Source organism: Bos indicus, chromosome 3, assembly GCF_029378745.1.
Source record: "Bos indicus isolate NIAB-ARS_2022 breed Sahiwal x Tharparkar chromosome 3, NIAB-ARS_B.indTharparkar_mat_pri_1.0, whole genome shotgun sequence".
NCBI lineage: Eukaryota > Metazoa > Chordata > Mammalia > Artiodactyla > Bovidae > Bos > Bos indicus.
This window is the reverse complement of record NC_091762.1, coordinates 49,045,103-49,068,600: the sequence shown is the minus strand read 5'-3', so window position 1 is coordinate 49,068,600 and position 23,498 is coordinate 49,045,103. Positions and strand designations below refer to the sequence as shown.

General features: G+C 42.2%; 1 protein-coding gene across 7 annotated transcripts in view; it reads left to right on the top strand.

The window, feature by feature from the left end:
• SLC44A3 (solute carrier family 44 member 3) overlaps positions 1–23,498 on the top strand; it is an 86,324-nt gene that overhangs the window by 35,830 nt on the left and 26,996 nt on the right. For all 7 annotated transcript variants that reach the window (XM_070786067.1, XM_070786066.1, XM_019957022.2 and 4 more), the window contains 2 exons: positions 9,218–9,383; positions 20,894–21,050. In XM_070786067.1, the coding sequence (XP_070642168.1) occupies positions 9,218–9,383; positions 20,894–21,050 (323 nt within the window). The remainder of the gene's footprint in view (positions 1–9,217; positions 9,384–20,893; positions 21,051–23,498) is intronic.

Genomic DNA, 23,498 nt, shown 5'->3' with positions numbered 1-23,498 from the left:
TAATTTGCTGAAGGCCATCCAGCTAGCTGACACCAGCGCTCTAGAACAGCTCTAGCTCTAGAACCTGAGCTCTTTCCACTGCCTCACATGTCCCTGTGTCTCAGATACGGGGCTAGGAAATCAAACTAGGCCTCCTGAGCTTTATTCGTTCAAGTCAAAGCAGTGTTGTGACCACAGAGACTGGCTGGCAGATGCGGGCTTCGCCCATACTGTGGTGTTTGCAGCCTGTGACTAGAGGGCAACATGGCAGGCTAGAGGCTGAAGCCAGAGCGGGCTGGGAGTGAGGTGTGGCAGGGGGTGGCAGGACTTGACGCCCTGGGTGGTAGACTGTGGTGCTGAGCCCTCGTCCTCCAGAACCACAGGGACGAGGTGGGGCCTTGGGAAGCATGACTTGGGACCAGGGAGGGACCTTCCTCCTCCAGCCTCCAGGGCACAGTTGCCCACTCTGCTGTCATTATGGGCTGTGAGTCTGGGTGGAGGGAATTGTCTCTGTGGTTTGGAGCAGGACACATTCTTCAGTTCTTTCTTTAATGCACAAATGTTAGGTGAGGGCTGTGGGGCAGGGTCCTGGCAAGGCACTGGGGAAGAGAGGTGGCCTCTGCCCACAGTGAGGATGGCAAAGGTAGAGGGACATCACTAGAGGAGAAATTTGGGGAGCTGTGAGAGTACCATGGCGAGGCTCCAGCCGACTTGGTGAGACAGGGAAGGCTTCTCAGAGGATGGGCTGGAAATCACCAGATGATCAGAAAGTACAGAAAGAAGCAAAGGGGTTTAGTGGGGTCATGTCCAAGCATAGGAGAGAACCTGGTCATAGAGGACAGGCGAGAGCTGGTCCTGAGAATTGGGGGCCCAGTCGGAAAGGAACATGCCCCAAGGCCAATTCTGGCAGGGGGTGACTTGATCTGCTAGCAGGGTGCCCCTCCAGTTCTCCTTCTTAGGCCCCAGTTGGGTCCAAGGCCTGGGAAGCATTAAACAGCCTGGGCCCCAGGGCTGAGAAGAGGGTGGGGACAGTGGGCTGCTCTGTAGGGTAGAAGGCAGCGTGTTGGAAAGTTATGTATTAAAGCATGGCCATTTTGGAAGGAGATAAATGAGCAAAAGTGAGATGAATTGAAGAGCAGGAGGGACTTCCCTGGTGGTCTAGTGGCTAAGACTCTGCTCCCAAGGCAGGGGCCAGGGTTTAATCCCTAGTTGGGGAGCTAGACCCCACATGACCACAACCAAGAGTTTGCGTGCTGTAGTTACAAGATCCCGCAACCAAGACCAGACCAAATAAATAAAAATAAATATGAAGGGCAAGAAAGGAAACTGGGTGCCCAGGACGTGCTGCAGGAATCTGTGAGCAGGTCGATACCAGGCTTCCAGGAGGCCTGGTGTTGACAGAGCTCCTGCCTTCCCTCCTCCCCAGGGTTGGGCAGCATAGAAACCAGGCCACCTGCCTCTCCTTTCCACTCACCTGTGGGCCAGCGTGGTACACAGAGGTCCCTTTGTCTTCAAAGGCCTTTTCATGCAGTGCCAGGATGACAAGCCCCAGGCCTGGGTGGGTCATCTGCTGCTGTTTGGATCCTCAGCAGATGCCCATGTGATAGGCGGGTGAGGGACGCCCGCACAGCACCTGTCTCATCTCATGTCCCCTCAGGCAGTCACAGAGCCCTCAGCCCCTTCTCCAGTCTCCGCCCAAGGTCCCCAGTGTTGTGGGGGTGTCCTCAGTGGTACCTACTATGAGATTTTTATTGTGTCACATGACTGAATAGTTAATACTTTATTGTGTAAAACAGAAAAAATGCAGAAAAAGTCAACTTAGGTTGATAAGTTTTTGCCATTTTTTGCTGAGCTGTTTATCTAGTGACTGTTAATAAGTCCCTTAACTAGTTGACAAACTTGGGCTTGTTTGGGAATTCCTTCAGTGGAGCAGAAGAAATGACAGGCCCCCCAGAAATGACAGTAATTAGTCAGTTGGGACTTGTATGCTACCAGCAATGTGACAGTGATTACTAGAATCCAGTGGAAGAAGTAGCTACAGGAACACAGTAATAGTAGGTGCGGTTGGCAGGTTGGAAAGAGCCCAGATGACCTGATGGCCCTCAGTTATCATTAGGTGGTCAGGAAGCCTCAGAGTTGAAACAGTAGAAGAAAGGGGCCTGTTTGGGCTGGGGGTGGCTTTCTCTCCCAGTGGTACTACAGTCAGAAGAGATCTGTCATCACAGGAATGTGCCTAGCGTGCTGAAAGGCAAAGGACTGCTTGGAAAGGAAGAAGTAGGGTCAGCTAGAGGGACTCCCGTCAAGGGACCTGGGATCTAGGCTGGCTCTGGCCTTCCTTGAATGTTAATCTGGGCTTCCTTTTTCCCATTTTTGCAGTAGATAAATTGTGCTTTCCCCAGGCTGCCTCATAAAGAAGTTAGGAGGCTGAGATGGGACCTGAGCTTTGCTTTGCAAATAGGGGGCTTGTATGTGTTTCTTATATTAGGAACTAATGTCAACCAAGGAATGTCTAGTACTAACTTCAGGTTTGTGGTTTGTTCTCTGCCTGGCATATTTGAGAACACAGTCTAAAAGAAAACTGTCCTCTTTTTAGGTTATCAGAGATCTAGAAGATAATTGAAGTTATTTCACAAAAGCTTCCTAGTAGCCCAGCCCTGTCCTAGGAACAGGGGGAAGAGAGGTAGCTCTGCAGAGATTTGAAACAGCTCCTGCTTTTCCGAAGTTTATGTACCCGTGGGGAAGTGTGAAGGGAGACAGCCTCCATGAACATCTAGTTGTCTTTGCACATGCTGTGATCTTAGTCTAGAATCCTCTCCCCTTCCTAAGCCTCACCCCAACTTTCTGCCCATCACTGCTTGGAAAACGAGTCATTATTCAAGATTTGTTTTGAGTAATATATTTCTTGGAACTATCCCTGGCGGCTCAGACAGTAAAGAATCTGCCTGCAATGCAGGAGACCTGGGTTCAATACCTGGGTCAGAAAGATCCCCTGGAGAAGGAAATGGCAACCCACTGCAGTATTCTTGCCTGGATAATTCCATGGACAGAGAAGCCTGGCGGGCTACAGTCCATGGGGTTGCAAAGAGTTGGACATAACTGAGCGATTAATACTTTCACTTTCAATATATTTCTTGGAAACTCTCTTATAAATTGCCTAAGCATACTGAGCTATTTCTTCTTTTTTTTTCCTTACATTTTGTATATGCTTCATTCTTTTAAGAACTATTCATTGAATGCCTATTGGGAACTAGAGATACAGCAGTGAACCAGACACAGGGAATGGGGAAAGGAGCATAAATGTGTTATGTCAGTCGATGACAAAGCCTCTAAACAATCACACAAGATAATGACTTGTGTGCTGTCCCCCCTCAGGAGAATGAGCATCTGGAGGGCAGGGACTGTGTCTTTTTCTTTCTGTCTCTAAGGTCCCTGCACAGCCCTCGAGTGAGTTCAGCGTGTGCCGAGTCAGGGAGTGAATTCACATCCATGTTGTATTGAGTGTGATGTATACACAGAAAGACCTAGGTAAGCTCCAGGCATGATGGCCATGCGATTTTCTTCTCTTTTTCCCTGATCCCCGTGCTGTCAGAGCAGAAGCTGAGCCAGTGGGAGGCACAGGCAGGCTGGGTGTCAGCAGGACACCAAGCCAGTTGGCTGGAAGAGGCCAAGTGCACAGAATGTGGTAGAACATCGGACTGTTTTAAGTTGGGCCTGCATCATTTGGGAGATTATCCCAATCAGCTGCACTGCCTTCCTTGAGAAACTGCCATTCACACTAATCATTAGTAACATGTCAGTCTTTCAAACTGCTTTAAAACTTGCTTGTAATACCCAAATTTACAGCTAGCTGCATGATGCATTTCCTCCAGGTTATGACGATGATCTCTAGGAAGACTTCCTGAAAGTTGTCTCAAATCTCTTTGATTGGATGTATTATTTGAGGAAGATTGGTTCATTCATTCAAGCAGTCGTTCATTGAACAAGTATTTATTGAACATTTACTATATCAGATCCTGTTATAGATGCTGGAGATACAGCTTTTCTTCCAGTTTGAAGGCTACAGGGAGATAAGCATTAAATAAAATGAGTAAGTGAATTTTATGGTATATTCAAATTTGATAGGTGGTAAGGAAAAAATAGAGCAGAGAAGAATAATAAATGCTTGTGTTGTACTGTGTGTGCTCAATCATGTCTGACTCTTTTGCAACCCCATGGACTGTAGCCTGCCAGTCTCCTTTGTCCATGGAATTTTCCAGGCAAAAATACGAGCGTGGGTTGCCATTTCCTACTCCAGAATAAATGCTTAAGGAGCCCCAATTAACCTGTTCTACTTTTTGCCATAACACTTATCAGATTAACTTATCATAACACTTTAAATCAGATTCGAGACAAGTTTACCTTCAAGCCCCTAAAGCTTAAACTTCAGGGTCTTTCATTTGCAAGGACTCTTGCAAGGTTCAGTACCTAACTACCTAACTTTGTATTCTTCGTCTTATCAAGGGACCCTCAAACTGTGTAAAATTCAGACATCTTAAATGTATTCTAGCATTTATTATATTTCCATAGTATATTTTTAAAACAAGAAATGCTTGAGGAGGGGATTTAATGATTGGGGAAGGCCTTATTGAGAAGATAATTGTGAGCAAGGATTTGAAGGAGGTGAGGGCAGAGCCCTGAGACTATGTGAAGGAAGGGGAGTGTTCTAGGCAAAGGGGCCAGCAAAGGCAGCGGCTCTGGGGACACAGGAGGGCCGCTCCCCAGAGTAGGGTGGTTGAGGGGGAGCATGGTTCAGGCTGGGGTCACAGGGTCAGATCCTGGGCCTCCTGGGCCATTACAGAACTTTGTTTCTGAGACAGGAAGTCATTGCAGCATTTTAAGCAGCAGAGTGGCGTGGTCTGACTCACATTTTCATGGCAGTGATTCAAGGAGGAGGTGTAAGTGACTTAGAACAGGGTTGTAATGGTGGAAATGCCGTGACATACAGGTTCTGTGTCTATTTTGAAGAATTTCCTAATATTACATTAAGGATGTGAAAGAGGAGTTGGGGATGACACTGAGGTTTTTTAGCTTGAGCAACTGGAAGATGAGATGGCCATCAGCTGAGACAGGACAGGACTTTGAGTGGAACATCTTCCAGGAAGAGCAAAAATTCATTTTTAGTTGTGTTTATTGAAATATCTTTTAGACATCCAGGTGGACATGTCGGGCAGGGAGTTAATGGTTTGAGGCTGAAGTTTCTGGAGAGGCCCAGCTAGAGGTCTACATTTGGGAATTGGGGAATACATGAATAGTATTTAAAGCCAGGAGATTTGAGTGAGTGCAGATAGAAAAGAAATCCAAGGACTGTGCTTTGGGCCATGTAAATGTTAAGAGGTCTTGGAGATGAGGAAGAAAAAGGAAAGGAAATTGAAAGGGAGCAACCAATGAGCAGGAGAATAATGTGCTGAACGGAACTGGGGTGAAATGTTGAATGTGTCGTAAGCTGCCGATCAGGTAAGAGCTAAGGATTGACCATTGAAGTTAGCAGCACGGAAGTGAAACAGAACCGTTTCAGAGCAGTGTGGGGGAGTGGATCACAATTAGAGCGGGTTTAAGAGAAAGAGAAAAAGAATTGGAAAGAGTAAGAGACAACCTCGAGAAATTTGGCTGTGAAGAGGAACAGAGAAGTAGGAAGGAAGCTGGAGGAGTAAAGGGAGTTCAAAAGTAGGGGGTTTTAAGATAGGAAATTATTAAAAATGATTCAGTAAAGAAGAGTATTTTAAGGAAGCAAGAAACAGAGGGAAATTTTCTGAAGTGGTGTCTTCAAGCAGATGAGAAAGGGGATCTAGTGCAGGGGCTCCCCTTAGAACCACGGACACTTTATCGTATTAAGGTGGGGTGTCCAGTTATGGACACACGCAGCTGAGGGGTAGAGATGGGGTAGATGCTCCCAGAGACTTTCCCATGGCTTCCGTTTTCTCAGAGAAACCAAAAATGAGGTCACTGACTGAGCATGAGGATAGGAAAAAAACTCTTAGACGATTGGAGGAGCAATTATAAACAGTTCAGAAGAAGGGGAGGCGAATAAACTAAAGTAGCAGCATGTGAGTTCCTGATATTCACTCTGACTGTATCTTCTTTCTGATTTTTTTTTGCTTGCCTTTTTTCATTTTTTTCCCGTAATAGCTGACGTCCAGCATAAATCTAGAATGCTGAATAAATATTTCTTAACTTCACAGCTGAAATCATATCTACTTATACCTCAATTACAGCTAAGCAACTGCCTGTTTAATCCTTATAACAGCTATACGTATGGCATTTAGAGCCACGAGACTGGTTGGAATCAACAAGGAAATGAAAAGTAGGTATTAGTATCTTCAGATTTTAAAAGGCCCTGCAACCTCATAACCTGCCTGAGGTTGTTCAGCTGTTAGGAGACAGAAGAGATATATGAATTTCAGTCTGTGTGACTCAGACTCTGTAACCCCTGCTCCGAGTTCATCTTGTCTTCCCTCTTCATGTTTACAGTTAGAGAACGGAGGCCCAGGTGGCTTATCACAAATGTCAAGGCCGAGATTGGACCAGGCCTTCATCCTGTTCAGTGCCCTTTTCACTACCATTCCAGATCAAATCTCATCTTGGGATCCAGTTCCCTAGCATCTGTTAGCTACACGTGGTGGTAACAGTATTGTAATGTGTTAGTATTAATAACAAAGCAACTGATACTTTGATGAGAGGCTCTTGCCTGCACTAACCTAGCTATCCAGGAGAGGGCAGTCGTGTGTGCATAAACACATCTGCCCCACCCACAGTCGTGTTCTAAGCTTCTCCCTGAAGCCAGAGCTCCTTCACAGTTTCTTCACAGAACGTTTGCTTAAAGCTGTGGTTATCAAGCAGCAGTTTGTTTACAGACATTTGGGTTGTCTTAACTGGAGGAGGGGAGGGAAGATGCTTCTGGCATCTAATGGGTAGAGGCCAAGAAAGCTGCTTAATGTCCTGCAATGCATAGGGCAACTCCCCCACTTCGCACCCCTAACACTCATGTGATCCAAAATGCCAATTGCTATGTTGAGAGGTTGAAAAACCCTGCCCTAAAGGAAAGTCTGTAAATAGCCTGGTTATTACTGAACCAGAAGAATAAATAGTTGATGGTTTCAGTAAAGATGGTCAAAAACAGTCAAGTGGTTAGTGAATAATATCTTTACCCATTGTGCTTCTTTGAGGAATGCCAGCAGTGTGGTGGCCTGTATGGGTCCTGATGTATCCCTTTTAGCCATCCTCCACTTGCTGACTGCTGCCATCAGTGTGCCAAGCTGGGGTGTGTGTGAATGTGCCATTGGCAGCCCCACGGAGACACAATCCCTCCTTAGCACCCAAGGCCTTTGTATTTACTTGCCTTTTGTCTGTTGAGGAAATCATCTCTCCTCTTCTTTGGAAACTTCATCCATCCCCAAATCACGTGTGATATGGTAGTCCTGTGCTTGCAAACGCCAGTGTGTCCCCGTCACTGGTGACCCCATGCTTGTTGACTGGCCCCATCACTTCTGCTGTTCCAGAAGCGGCTCTCCAAGTCTCCACTCACCTGATCTACTACATACGTGTGCCTGTCAGTCATGAGGGGCCGCCTCCTTTGGGACTGGGAATGCTTTTCTAAAACACATCCATTTTGGAAATGCGTAAGCATTTATTAGCGCCTTACCTGAAATAGAGATTGCCTCCAAGCCAGAATGAATCCAGTGTTCAATAAAATATTAACTTCTGTCTGAACCAAGCTGATCTAGTATTTCTCACAATGTGACTCTTGTTCGGCAGAACACAGAGCAGGAGTTACTAAGAGCAGCCTTCATCTGTGGAATCAGTTTCTTCTACAGCATGATTATCTTTCCCACCTCCTTTGCCCAGACCCTATTGTGAATGTCTAAAGACACGAATTATGAACCTGAGAGCAATTTATAGCTATGAAAGGAAATATTAGTATGAAACTCTCTTTAAATGTTCTTCAAGTTGTAGGTTTTGCCAGAGACTAAAGTGCATCTTCTTTCTTGCAGTTTGTTTAAAACATACAGCAGGGAACTTCCTTGGTGGTCCAGTGTTTAAGACTGCCTTCCAGTGCCGGGGGTATGGGTTCAATCCCTGATTGGGGAGCTAAGATCCCATATGCCTCACAGCCAAAAACCCAAAGCGTAAAACAGAAGCAATATTGGAACAAATTCAATAAAGGTTTTTTAAATGGTCCATATAAAAAAATCTAATAATAATAAAATGAAACAGAGCAGAGAACATCTAGAAATCAAGTATAGTTGCGGAACTGAAATTTGGTATGGAATTGAGTTGAATTGCAGAGCCAGTTCAAGGGCTTCTTTAGATGAGAGCAAATAAAGCGGGACATAGTCAGTGACTGGCAGAGCATTGCTGGGGTGATCGCACTGGCCTCAGTTTAATATAATATTGTGCTCCTGAAATTTAAGTAATAATCGTCATCACTTGTGGACTGATATTTCTATGGGCCAGTACTCACCAGGTAATCCCATTCTACTCTTTCTTGAATGACCATCAGGAAATGAGTATTACAGATAAGGATACTAACACTCCAAGAGGCCAAATAACTTGCCCCAGGCTACCCAAAAAAGGATAAAGCTGACATCTGAATCTAGGAGATTAACACTGAGGCCCACTAGCCATTTTAAATGTACTAGGAGAGTTTGCTCTTGAAATCTGAAATTAATCCTTTTGAACAAATGAAGATTCTTGTCTTTATTGAGTCTAAATTTTTGGTGAAGCATGGTTCTATAACATAAGGTTCTATAACACAGCTTTCATCAACATAAGTTTTGTTTGCATCACAGAGTGTTGTGATAGAAAAACCATGGGTTTTAGAGTCCACTGTGTCCAGGTTTATATTCTCCCTCCGCTAATTATGAGCAGTGAGACTTTGCAAAAGTTACTTGACTCTTCCAAACCTGTTTTCATATCTGCAAAGTGGGGTGGCCGTTAGAAGATAGATCAAGTATCATCTTATACAAGTTGCCTACCAGTTATCATAATTATCACTATTAATATTATTCATAAGTTAAATGTGGGTTCTCAATTTTAGTTTTGCTATGAAGATCTTAAGTTATGGTGGGAACTTCAAACTTGACGTTGACATCTGTGTTTCGTGTGATGCCAAAGTCTAGAACTGAGGAAGAATGGCCTCTTGAACTTTCTTCCATACTTAGGAAAACACAGATATAAAGCATGTTTGTGTTTTAAACTTTAGGAGCTGCACAGGTCGTTGAAGGTGGCCAAGTGGAATATAAGCCTCTTTCAGGCATTCGGTATATGTGGTGGTACCATTTAATTGGCCTCATCTGGACTAGTGAATTCATCCTTGCATGCCAACAAATGGCTGTAGCTGGGACGGTGGTGACGTGTTATTTTAACAGGTAGGTCTAGCATGTTACTGCTATTGATTTGCCTATGTGCTTCATGTTGTGTGTCTCAAAAGATATTTTGGAATTTTGACATGATCTCTCAAAAGAGATTGGCAAGAGAAAAAGACTAAGCTCAAAGTTAGGCAGAATGGTGGGATGAATTGAGAGACTGAAATTGAGATATGTACACTATTGATACTATGATAAAATAGATAATGAGAACCTACTGTATAGCTCAGGGGACTCTACTCAGTGCTCTGTGGTGATCTAAATAGGAAGAAAATCCAGCAAAAGAGGGGATAAATGTATACATATAGCTGATTCACTTTGCTGTACAATAGAAAATAACACAGCATTGTAAAGGAATTATACTCCAATAGAAATTAATTTTAAAAAGTTAGGCAAAAAAAATTTGGCAGGATGTTTATTTAGTAGCAAAAAGAAATACTATATCTTGAATCTGTCACATTTCCAACCTCTTTTGCTTTAAGCTAGAAAACCCAAAAAGAAGCCAAACACAGAAGTAATCAAACTGCTTAGAACTGAAAGATATTCAAAAGAAAGGGTTGATTTCTCCTGTAAATATCCATTCTTACTGACTTCAAACTTTAAAAAAATTACTGATCTATTTGGAACACACTTCAGTAAGTCCTATGAGCATCATTTCATCCTATGTAAAATGAGGAGAATGTTTTCTTTGAAAGCAGTTTTAAATCCTAAGGGAATTGTACGTGACTATAAAATACAATTCATGTTCTTATAGTTAAATGCTAGTGAATTCATTACTTGCTTTTCTGTTCACTATGATGCTTGTTTAAGTGTTTATCCTCCGTTACCTCATCAAAATACTTGAGGACACATGCACGTACGTCTCGACTCTCTACCTCTTTTGTGTTTGTGAGATTCTCCGTGAGGTTCTCCGTGAGGTTCTCCGTGAGGCAGATAAAACCACAGGCAAGAAGGACACGGCCAGTGCAATGACAGGCTTGGACTCAGAACAGGAAGTTTACTTCTGATGGGGCTGGTCCTCCTCTAATGTCGCAGACTAAATGCGCAGAAAAACATGAGAGTTCCTGGGGGCAAGAAAGTCATCTAGGGATGATTCATGCTGTAGAACAATTACCTCCCAACGATAAGCAGTGCTATGGGTTTTATTACAGTGGTGCTGTTGGGAGCCTCCTTCTTTAGAGACCCCGTCAGACACATGAAAGGCTGTAGCCCTTGGCACTGAGAGCCTTTGCGCCTTCGGAGGAGGTGGCGTGTGCTGCTTGCTCCTGAGTACATGAGCAGAGATTATTTAACCAAATTGGCCAGCAGCATGTCACATCTCTCTGACAGCAGTGATTTTGTTCTATTTTAGTAACACAAAATCAAAACATTTTCAGTGAGGACTTTTGATTTAACCTCCAGTGAAGTGTATGTATGTATCTCCTAATGCCTTCCCAACTCTAACTCCCCTCCCCCAAAATCATGAAAAAATGAAGAAAGCATAAACACACAAGGGCAGCAGGAAGCAGGCAATGACAGCAGCTGAGAAATGTGATGGCAATCCAGGCCAGTATTCCTGCCGGGATAATCCCATGAACAGAGGAGTCCGCGGGGTGGTAAAGAGTAGGACATGACTGAGCGCGAACGAATGAACGAAGAAGCATCAGTCAAATTTTGAAAACTCAAGACAGGATGAATGAGCGGTGAGCAGATTGGAGAAGCCTCAAAAAACCTATCTCTGTGCATTTGGTGGGAGAGGAGGCTAATTTGAGCCATGAAAATCTAGAGAGATTCAGGAATTCAGGTGTAAAACATGCTTGCAAAGATTAAAGGTCTTACTAAGGAGCAGTTAAGCCCCACGGCCCATCCTTCATACCAGCAGATATAAGTTGGGAGCTTTGCTCGCTGGAGAAGTCATCAGAGAGGGCCTGGATGTAGGGTATCTGGCACAGCCAAGGCTGGGACAAAGCTCTACCCTGAAAGAAGGAAGAGCAAGTGGAAGTCTAAGAATCTGCCTGCAATGCAGGAGACCTGGGTTTGATCCCTAGGTTGGAAAAATCCCCTGGAGAAGGAAATGACTACCCTCTCTAGTGTATTCTTGCCTGGAGAATTCCATGGATGGAGGAGCCTGGCAGGCTGCAGTCCATGGGATCACAAAGAGTCAGACACGACTGAGCGATTGACGCTTCACTTTCATTCTACTTGCTACCAATCCACACTCCACAGCTCAGTCTCCAGGATGTTGACAGCCAGGCTGATATTTCTTAGGCATGAGATTATCGGATTCTTCTTTGGAGAAACTATAACCCAAAGCAAAGACTTGCAGATAGTACCATGTGGGGATCCCCCAATGAAATGACCTGATGCCCTGACTCTGAAGCAGATGGTGAAACTCACCAGTCAGCAGTCAGCCTTGTATAGAACCTCCAACTCACTCTTTGGTTCCTCATGCTTAAATGTAAACCTATAGCCAGTGATTATTAAAAATTTGAAGAAGCCTGTTGTGAAAGAAAAAGATCAAAATGAACAAAACAAGCAACCAAAAAAATTTAGGAAAAATAGGGGCAATGCAGGCAGCAAAAGAAAACTGCAACAGCAACTCTAATAATATCTTCAGAAAGAACCAAAAAATGTTGCTTTCATAAAATAAGAACCAAGAAAAAAAGAATAGTGAGAGAACAGAAAGACCTCTTTGTTGTTAAAAATATGATTGCAAAAGTGAAAGTTTTCTACTGATGGATTAAAATATAAAGTTGAACTCCTCCAGAAGATAGAACAAAAAGATAAAGAGATGGAAAATAGGAGAAAAAAGATAAAATTTAGGACACCCATCACCTGACTAATATGAGTTCTAGAAATAGAGAACAAAGAAAAAAGGGAGGAAATTGTCAAAATTTCCCAGAGCTGGAGGACATGAGTAAAGAGAAGATCCCAGAAGCTTTAGAGAGAAAGACCACAGGTAAAATATCAAGAACTAGAACCAGTACAAGGTCTATACTCTGAAAACTATAGAACACGAATGAAGGAAATTGAAAATGATACAAATAAATGGAAAGATAACCAGTGTTCATGGATTGGAAGAACTAATATTGTAAAAATATCCATACTATCCAAAGCAATCTACATATTTAATGCAAAACACCCATGACATTTTTTACAGCACTAAAAAAGTCCTAAAATTTATACAAAATTACAGAAGACCCTGACTAGCCAGAGTAATCTTGAAAAAAAGGACAAGTCTGGGGGTTTCACATGCCCTGACTTCAGAATGTACTACAAAGCTGAAGTAATCAAAACTGCAAAGCTACAGTGGCATAAAAACAGACACAGAGATCAATGGAACAGAATAGAAAACCCAGAAATAAACTCATGCGCTTATGTTCAGTTAACTTACAGTGAAGGAGGCAAAATATACAGTGGGGAAAAGAAAGTCTTTTTAATAAGTGTTGCCAGGAAATGGACACCTATGTGTAAAAGAATGAAATTAGAACATTTTCTCATACCAAAATAAACTCAAAATGGATTACAGACCTAAATGTTAGTCCAGAAACCATAAAACTCCCAGAAGGAAACAAGCAGGACACTCTTTGACATAAGTTGTAGTAGTGTGTTTTTGGATCTATTGCTTCAGGCAAAGGAAAGAAAAGCAGAAATAAACAAATTAAGCTTAAAATCTTTTGCACAGCAAAGGAAACCATCAACAAAATGAAAAGACAGCCTACTGAATGGGGAAAATGCTTGTAATTGATACGAGCAATAAGGGGTTAATATCCAAACTATTTATTAATGAAGTCATACAACTCAGTATAAAAAAAGAGAACCCAATTTAACAATGAGAAGAACAGATATTCTTCCAAAGAAAGCATACAGATGGCCAACAAACACATGAAAAGATGCTCAACATTGCTAATCATCAGAGAAATGCATATCGAAACCATGAGATATCCCCTCACGCCTGTCAGAATGGCTACTGTCACAAGGACCACAAATGTTGGCAAGGACATGAAAAAAAGGGAGCCCGAGTACACTGTTGGTGGGAGTGTAAATTGATGCAGCCCCTGTGGAAAATAGTGTGGAGGTTCCTTAAAAATTGAAAATAGAATTGCTGTTTGAATGAATGCCACTGCTGGGTATACAGCCAAAGGAAATGAAAACACTAATTCAAAAAGATATATACTCCTCACCACCCCACAGTGTTCAGGCAGCTTTATTTACAATAGTCAAGTCATGGAAGCTACCTAAGTGTCCATCAGTAGATGAATAGATAAAGAAGATGTGGTATATTTATACAATGGAATATTAACCATAAAAAAGAATGAAATTTTGCTATTTTGCAACAATATGGTTGGACCTGGAGGGCATTAGACTTAGTGAAATAAATTAGAGAAATACAAATACTATATGTTATCCTTTAAATGTGGAATCTAAAAAATAATATGACAAAATGGAAACAGAATCACAGATTTAGAGAATAAACTAGTGATTTCCATCTGGGAGAGGGAAGTGGACAGAGTCAAGGAGAGGATAGGAAACCAAGAGGCACAACTACTGTGTGTACTATAATAAGCTGTGTATTGACCACTGTGTGTACTGTAATAAGCTGTATATTGACTACCGTGTATACTGTAATAAGCTGTGTATTGAATACTGTGTATACTATAAATAAGCTGTATATTGTACAATACAGGGGATACAGCCAATATTTTAAAATAACTCAAGTGAGGTATGATCTTTACAAATATTGAAACACTGTGTCATACATCTGAAACCAGTATTATAAATCAACTACACTTCAATAAAAAATAAAATTTAAAAAGAACTAGAATGGAATCTGATGTTCAACAGCAACTCTGAACCAGGGAGATAGTAGGACAAAACTACCAAAATCCTGAGAAAAGATTATTTCCAACCTAGAATTCTATACCTATTTGTACCATCAGTCAAAGATAAAGGAAGATAAAGTCCTATTCAGGCATGCAATATCTCAAAAGATTTCCTCCCCATATCCTTTCTCCTCTGAAACTAGTGAGTAAACGAGGTGGGAAAAAACATGAGTTTCAGGAAATGGGCTCCAACACTGTGAGGAAGAGAAGGGAATTTCCGGGAGGGTAGGTATTTAGCAGGTACAGAAAATGTCCAGTCCAAGGAGGAGCAAGAGAGCAGTGGGCTCCAGGAGGGATGTCTCCAAGGAAAAATAAAAAGGAAACGTAGAGAATATCAGATATGTTGTTTGAATATGTGGAGAAAAAGAATTATACTTTGATGAAGCATTTGGTGAAGCATGTGGAAAACCACGCAAATAAAAAATGTGAATTTTTTTTTTTTTTAAATAGAAAGTACTTTTATTCAGTATTACTTCCTTCCAGGTAGTGTTGTATTATAGGAGCTAAGAATAAAATGATAGAGAAACAAAATCCCTGCTCTGAGTAGGTTACATTCTGATGTGAAAACACTGTAGTTCTTTTATATATATATATATATATTTTTTTTTTAATTTAATTTTGTGAAATATTAACTTAAAAGTCAAAAGCTATAAAGAAAATATAATCAGAATACACGGTTTCAAACAGTTGTGAATGTTATTTATGTACTGATAATGTAAGCCCTAAACATTAATTAAAACATACTCAGTGGTGAAAGACTGAAAATTTTTTCTCTAAGATCAGGAACAAGACAGGAGTGCCCACCCTTACCATTCCTATTCAACATAGCACTGGAAGACCTAGCCAGAGCAATCAGGCAAGAAAACGAGGGAAAAATACATACAAATCACAAAGAAAGAAGTAAAATTGCCTTTGTTTGCAGGTAATATGACTTTATTAATATATAAAGAAAATTCTAAAAACTTCATCAAAAAAACTGTTAGACTAATCAATGAATTCAGTAAAGGTACAGGATACAAAGCATTCAGAAAACAGTTGCATTTCTCTAACAGCAAAATATCTGAAAAAGAAATAAAGAAGACAGTCTCATTCACACTGGCATTGAAAACAATAAAATACTTAGGAATGAATTTAAGGAGATGAAAGCTCTGTATCCTGAAAAGTATAAGACTGATGAAAGACACAAACAAATGGAAATATATCCTGTGTTCATGGATCAGAAGAATTAATATTGTTAAAATATCCTTATTACCCAAAGCCATGTATAAATTCAGTGCATTCCCTGTCAACCTTTCAGTTATATTTTCCACAGAAATAGAAAAATTCTAAAATTTGTATCACAAAAGAGCCCAAATAGCCAAAGCAATTCTAAGAAAGAAGAACACACCTGGAGGCATCGTCTGTCCTGATTTCAAACTATACCACAAAACAGTATGGGACTGGCATAAAAATAGACCCATAGATCATTGGAAGAGAACCGAGATCCTAGAGAGGGGAAAGGATAATCTCTTCAATAAACAGTTCTGGAAAAACTGGATAACAACATGAAGAATAAAATTAAACCCCTGTATTACACGGTTCACAAGAATTAATTCAAAACGGTTTAAAGACTCAAACATAAGAACTGAAGTCCCTAAACTCCTCTGAGAAAACATAAGGGAAAAGCTCCTTTACATCAGTCTTAGAAATGATTTTTCACATATGACACCAAAAGCACAAGCCACAACAGCAAAAATTAGTGAGATTACATCAAACTAAAAAGTTCTACACAATAAAAGAACCAATCAACAAAATGAAAAGACAGCTTATGAAATGGGAGAAAATATTTGCAAACCATTTGTCTGATAAGGAGTTAATACCAAAATATATATAACTCATATAACTCCACAGTAAAAAAAAAAAAAAAAAAATTCAGTTAAAAAAGGGCAGAGAAGCAGAACTTCCTTTCCAAAGAAGATACAAAAAACAGGCACATGAAAATGTGCTCGACATCACTAATCATCAGGGAATACATATCAAAACCACGATTAGATCCCACCTTATGCCAGTTAGAATGGCTGTCATCAAAAAGACAAGAGGTGCCTAAAGTTGGCAAGGATGTAGAGAAGAGGGAACCCTCCTTCACTGTGGGGTGGGGTGTGCAAATTTGGTATACAGCAATTATGGAAACTGACAGTATGGAGGCTCCTCAAAAAATTAAAATCAGAACCATAGGATCCAACAATCCCACTTCTTAGGTATATATAGAAAGGAAATGAAAAAAGAATCTTGAAGAAATGTCTTCACGCCTGTGTTCATTGCAGCAGTATTCACAATAGCCAAGACACGGGAACAACCTCAGTGTCCATCGAAGGGTGATAGATGAAGAAGATTTGGTGTATATAATGGAATGTCATTTAGCCGTGAGAAAGAAGGACATCGTGCCATTTAAAATAACACGAATGGACCTTGAGTCCAATATGCCAAGGGATACGTCATAGAAAAACAAAAAGGGATGATACCACTTACATGTCGAATCTAAAAAAGCTGAACTAATGGAAACAGGTAGAATGGTGGTTGCCCGGGAGTGGGGTAGGAGAGAAGGGGAGGTAGGGATTACGGACACAAACTTCTAGTTAGAGGATGAGTAGTTCTGGGGATCTAACTACAGCATGATAATTGTGGTTAACAATACTGTGTTATATACTTGAAAGCTGCTAAAAGAAGAGACCTTAAATGTTCTCACCACAAAAAGAAGAAATGGTTAATTATATGAGGTGATGGAGGCATAAGCTAATGCTAAGATAGTAATCATTTTGCGAAATATATGTGGATCAAATCAACACATTGTACACCTTGGACTTACATGCTGTTACATGTCGATTATATCTCAATAAAACTGGGGAGAAATCTTTTAGAGCTTCAGTATAATTATACTGAGAAAAAGAGGAGTGGGAAAATGAGTGTACTTGGGAGTTTAAGCTGCCAAGGAGAATGAAACCTGTGTCTTCTGTAGTGGGAAGTCAGTAGACATTCTCTGAGAATGAAAAAAATGAAGAAATTTCAGTAAGAACAAGTAATTTAGGAGTGTGAAGGTGGGTTCCAGAAGAAACAGCTAAAATATTGCCTCTAGGGAGAGACAATTAGTGGTGGAGGAAAAAAACTGCTGTTTTTCCTGTTACACCTAGCAGTGCTATTTGACTTTTTAAGATATTTCACATATTTGATAAAAATAAACTAATTTAAAATAAAGTGCATACTGACTTATTTTTAGCACTGCTATTTCATTTATTAAAGAGTTCTGCATTCTTTTTGACTGTGTGCTAATTTTGAAACCTCAAGGTTTTCCCTTATCTCAGGGCTTATAATTCTTTAATCTCATGTTCCAGTCTGCATGCAGGGTGAGAATTAAATATAGCCAGAGTGCATTCATCTCTGTCATTCATTTAAGCAGTAAGAGGGATGAAGAGGTCATCCAGGGAGCATCAAGTACCAGGACATGGGCATCCTGTGTAATTTCCCTTTTACCACCATTTGCTTGAATTTCAGAGAGGTCAACTGAGAGCCATAAAGATGGGGCTGGGGTGGATAGGAAGGAGCCAGCACTGCTCAGTTTGGAGAAGGGACGCTTGAGTCATGACTTCATCGCTTGCAAGTATACAGAAGATGGTTTCCAGCTGCTTTGGATTTGCTGAGGAGGAAGTGAGGAAGTGGATTCACAGCTGAGCCTAAGGAATTTCGGTAGGAGACACATGAGTTTGCTAACCCTGACAAGAGCTGCTGAGGACCTGTTCTTCATAACAAAGAGTTTCCCTTTTCTTTGGGATTGGATAAATGGACCTCACAGCTTCCCCCACAGTCCTCCCAACTCCATCTTGCAGTGATTCTGCTGAAAGAAATGTCAGGAAAGGACGAGGTCTCTTCAGGGACACACCACGCTCCTTTGCCCAGGACCAGACTGACAGTGGAGGCCAAGCATCCTGTGCAGCCTGATCCTTGTCCAGGAGCCGCAACACAGAGTGAATTATCCATGCTGTTGAAGAGTTCTCAGTGAGCACTCGACTGGATCTAACCAGAGCTAAAACGTGCCTCCAAGATTCCTAAGTTTCTGGAGTAAGTTATGTTGAAGCAAATCATAGCTGCAAAATAGCACTTAGATACCATGACCCAAAGGCGTTACAGACATAGGTGAACAAGAGCATTAAACGCTTTGCACAGGACTTCCCTGATGGTCCAAGGGTTAAGAATCCGCTGGCCAGTGCAGGGGACGTGGGTTTGATCCCTGGTCCAGGAAGATCCCCACGTACCACAGAGGAGTCGAGCCCTGTGTGCCACAGCTAATGAGCCTGGGTGCCTAGAGCTTGTGCTCTGCAACAAGAGAAGCCGCCGCAATGAAGAGTGGTCCCTTCATAGTCGCTCGTCGCAACTAGAGAAAGCCTGCGTGCTGCTCTGAAGATCCAACACAGCCATAAATAAATAAAAATGTTTAAAAAGTAGTGCTTAAAAAAAAAAATGGTTTGCCCAGGGACTTGAGCTGATACTGTGTCCTGGGACCTCCTGGCTCCATCACACAGAGCCAGGCACCTTCAGCACTCAGAGCAGCCACAAGTTTAAACCTAGAGGAGCTGGGCGTGTCGGGGACATCCTGGAGTCTCCTGCTCTCCCCAACTGCCCGGGGCCTTCCTAGTGCCGCCACCCACAGAACCCAGCGAAAGGTGCCCAGCATGCAGTACTCCCTGTAGACAGAAGCGGAAGCCCACCAGGAGACTGTGGCATCCTCATACGCCCATCACTGAGCTGCTCAGTAATGTCCCTCGCGGCACTGTGGTCCCAAACTCCAGTTCTCAAAATGTGGTGAAGTATTAGTTTAAGCTTCACTAGGTGTAACCAAAGCCTCTTCCTGAAGGCAGGTTTTGCTGCTTGTGAAGAGATGAAGGCCCCAGGGACATGCACAGCAGAGAAGGGGTGACAGGGTAATATAACCTTTGAATGTGGATAAGAGTCTAGGGCAGGAAGATGGTGTCTCCGAGAGCCCCCAATGATTGACCCTTTCCTGTAAGGTGGTATTTAGTTCTTAGGGTGGGGTGTTGAGTGAGTTCTGGCTCCACAGGCTGGCCTGGTTTGTGAGCTGGCCCTCTTTTCAGATTTTCTCTCCCAAGTGGTAAGTCAGCTTCTGGAACATCTACGTCTTCTTCCAGCCAAGCCCAAAAGCGTCTGGAGCCATCACCGGGATGTGACACGGATGAGCGCCATCCAGACAGTGCAGACACCACCCTGCCTTAAGTGGTCAATTCCATCCCTGTGAAACCTCAGAAAACGGATGCCTAAGCCCAAACTTCAGTACCTGGAGGACCAGCCCTTGAGGCCTGTGAATCACTTGTTTCTGTATCAGATGGAGAGCAAGCACTGCCCTCGTCTGCCTGCATCCCTGCTTGAGAACCAGTCAGTTCTAAGGCACATGGATCTCCTCAATGGGAAAGTAAACAGTCTTCCTCTTAAAAAAAAAAAAAAAAAGGACTGAGGAAAGGGAAAAAAAATGTGTCAGATTTTCCTGGCTGTGCTACTTTTCTAGTTTATCAGATCTAAGTGAATTCATATCAGCAATAGCTTCCCTGGCATTTCCTATTTTCAACAATATTGAGTTGAAACACACATCGCCCTTTTTGTGGGACGACTGGATTGCAGCTACTCTGCTCCCAATATTACTTTCATGTTCTCTCTTCCTTCCTGGATGATTTAAATAACAGCAAAATGTGGCCATTGCCAGCTCTTGAAACATTTCTGGCTGCATTCCTTTTCCTCCCTGAAAACCTAGGCTCTGGTCAAAACCTTAATTCATAGTGACTTATTAGCAACCAGAGCGAGCTGTAGAATAATCCATTATGAAGAAAGCAAGCCTCCCTTGGAGCTTCTCGGAAAGGGCCTCACTTTCTAGAACTGGCCTCAGTGGGCCAGGGGAGGGGTGACATCAGCCCTCAGGCCTTTGTTTTATCTTTCAGGTGTGGGGGAGGGGGAAGAAAGATGTGCCCATTCTGTTCTTTTTCACTTTTTTTCCCTGCCTGTGAAACTGACTTTCGCATTCTTGAGAGCTGTGTCATGACAAGTCCCGTAAATGATTCACAGTGAGGTGACCTTTACAGAACGGAGGAGAAATCAGCTGGGTTTCAGGAGCTGGAGAAGCCAGAACTCTTCCTCCCTCTGCTGTGAGCCGGATACTCTCTGGCTGCCAATCCTGGTCATGTGATGTGGTAGTGATTTTCATGACCAAGCTAGTACTGGCAATATTTACAGATGAAAGTGTGTAATTTAAACCTAGGGGATTATTATATAATTAAACTTCTGAAACTGAAAATGGGATCAATACCCAATTTAATGTATTGGTGGAAGTGGTTAGGTGTTGTAAAGAGGAAAACTTGTTCACCTCATCAGTATGTTTTAAAATTTTCTCTTCTTTGTTTGTAACATTGAATACCACCAGAAATATTTCTTAACTTAGTCCAAGAAAAAATTTAGCCTTAGCTAGCAAGGAGTATAAAAATTTTGCCAAATGCAGATGGCGTCACTGCTTTCTAAATTGTTAGTACCATAGATGATTTGAACCAGAGAGAAGTTTTTTTGTTTCTTTCTAAATAGTGTTTTTTAAAATGCTGTCTTTTTTCCTCCTGTTCCCAGAAATAAAAGTGACCCTCCTGATCGCCCGATCCTTTCATCTCTCTCCATTCTTTTCTGCTACCATCAGGGAACAGTTGTCAAAGGGTCATTTTTAATCACTGTGGTGAGGATTCCAAGAGCCGTTCTCATGTACGTGTATAACACTCTGAAAGAGAAGGTAAGGCAACACGTTAAAACAGAGTGTGCTCTGTGTTTGGGTCACAGAAAAGTGAATCACTGGAGAATTGCACTGGGTCCCAGGACAGGAATGTGACCTGTGCCAGGGGCCATTCAGAAAGCTCCAATGGGCTTCAGGTCCCATCCGCACCCCACCCCCACCAACCTTCCTGTCCAGCTCCCTGTTTTGTTTAAGTTTGTTGGATTTTCTCCAACATGGTGGCACAGGTGGTGTAGGGAGGACATAGTTCTTAGCTTGCTGGGTTTTCTTCCTATTTAAATGCTGAACAAATGGGAGAAATTCTTAAGATGAAATTTAAGCAAGGTTTTATGGATATTTATCATGCTTTTTTAAAGAAAGAAAAATATACCGTAAGATGAGGAGATTTCCCCAGCTTCTGTGTCTCCTGGATGGTGTCAGGGGAAGTTAGTTGCATGTGCCTGTGTGTGCATTCATGCTTAATAGTGAGAAACGGGCAAACTGACCTAAATCTCAGCTCAAAAGACAGAAAACTGTGGGGCTTTTGTGCCTCGGGGTTTTTCTTCTCCCTGGTTTTTATTTCCATGCACATTTGGTTATGAATGCCAGTGGAAACCAAAACACCAGGAAAACAGCTGTTCTCGTGGTATTTCTGGCCTGCCAAATAAGGAAAGGTTGGATTTTTCCCAACTTTTCTGTTCTCACACAATGTTAGTTTCCCCACCCTCCCATTCCCACCTCTGTGTTGGTGACTTGGTCAGAGTTTGACAGAGTCCAGCCATTTGGGCATAGGTATGTGCTTTTAGTAAACGGGGAAAGTTTTACATGTGGATTCGTAATGATACTTTAGAATTGTTTTTGTTGCTCTTTTGAGCAGAAATCTGAATTGTTGAAGATTTCAGTCAGTCAGTGTTAGTTGCTCAGCTGTATTCGATTCTTTGTGACCCCATGGACTGTAGCCTGTCAGGCTCCTCTGTCCATGTTCTCCAGGCAAGAATATTGGAGTGGATTGCCATTTCCTTCTCCAGAGATTCTTCCCAACCCATGGATCAAACCCAGGTCTCCTGCATTGCAGGCAGATTCTTTACCATCTGAGCCACCAGGGAAGCCCAAACAAGATTTAATTGTAAATCAAGATTTAAGATTAGTATATTAATTAAGAACAGTTGATTGGCTTTCATATAAAATTATCTAGCTTCCTTACCTTGAAATGCACACTAAGCCATCACCCCTGATCAGAGAGTATTTTCTGTTAAATATTGCTTAACTACATGTTTGTGACTTAAAGAGACATTTCACCATCCAGGATAAATCTATCTACTCTGGCTGTTGCATTTTGAAATCAATCCTTCAATTTTAGGAAACTTGGAGAAAGATTTCTTGAAGAACAGAGCAACTTTTTATTTCAAGTAGATTCATATAGTTTATATATATTAAATATATTCATATATGTATATCATGCTCTGCTTAGTCGCTCAGCATCTGCCAACAATGTGGGAGACCTGGGTTCAATCCCTGGATCGGGAAGATCTCCTGAAGAAGGAAATGGCAACCCACTCCAGTATTCTTGCCTGGAAAATCCCATGGATGGAGGAGCCTGGTAGGCTATAGTCCATAGGGTTGCAGAGTCGGACACAACTAAGCAACTTCACTCACTCACTCATGGACTATAGCCCAACAGGCTCCTCTGTGTATGGGATTTCCCAGGCAAGAATACCAGAGTGGGTTGCCATTTCCTCCTCCGGGGGATCTTCCTGACCCAGGGATCAAACCTGCATCTCCTGTGGCTCCTGCATTGCAGGTGGATTCTTTACCTCTGAGCCATCAGGGAAGCCCTCATATATGTATATATGCATGTGTTATGGCATAAAGTGAAGAGGAACTAAAAAGCCTCTTGATGAAAGTGAAAGTGGAGAGTGAAAAAGTTGGCTTAAAGTTCAACATTCAGAAAACAAAGATCATGGCATCCAGTCCCATCACTTCATGGGAAATAGATGGGGAAACAGTGGAAACAGTGTCAGACTTTATTTTTCTGGCTCCAAAATCATTGCAGATGGTGACTGCAGCCATGAAATTAAAAGACGCTTACTCCTTGAAAGGAAAGTTATGACCAACCTAGATAGCATATTCAAAAGCAAAGACATTACTTTGCCAACAAAGGTTCGTCTAGTCAAGGCTATGGTTTTTCCTGTGGTCATGTATGGATGTGAGAGTTGGACTGGGAAGAAGGCTGAGTGCCAAAGAATTGATGCTTTTGAACTGTGGCATTGGAGAAGACTCTTGAGAGTCCCTTGGACTGCAAGGAGATCCAACCAGTCCATTCTGAAGGAGATCAGCCCTGGGATTTCTTTGGAAGGAATGATGCTAAAGCTGAAACTCCAGTACTTTGGCCACCTCATGCAAAGAGTTGACTCATTGGAAAAGACTCTGATGTTGGGAGGGATTGGGGGCAAGAGGAGAAGGGGACGA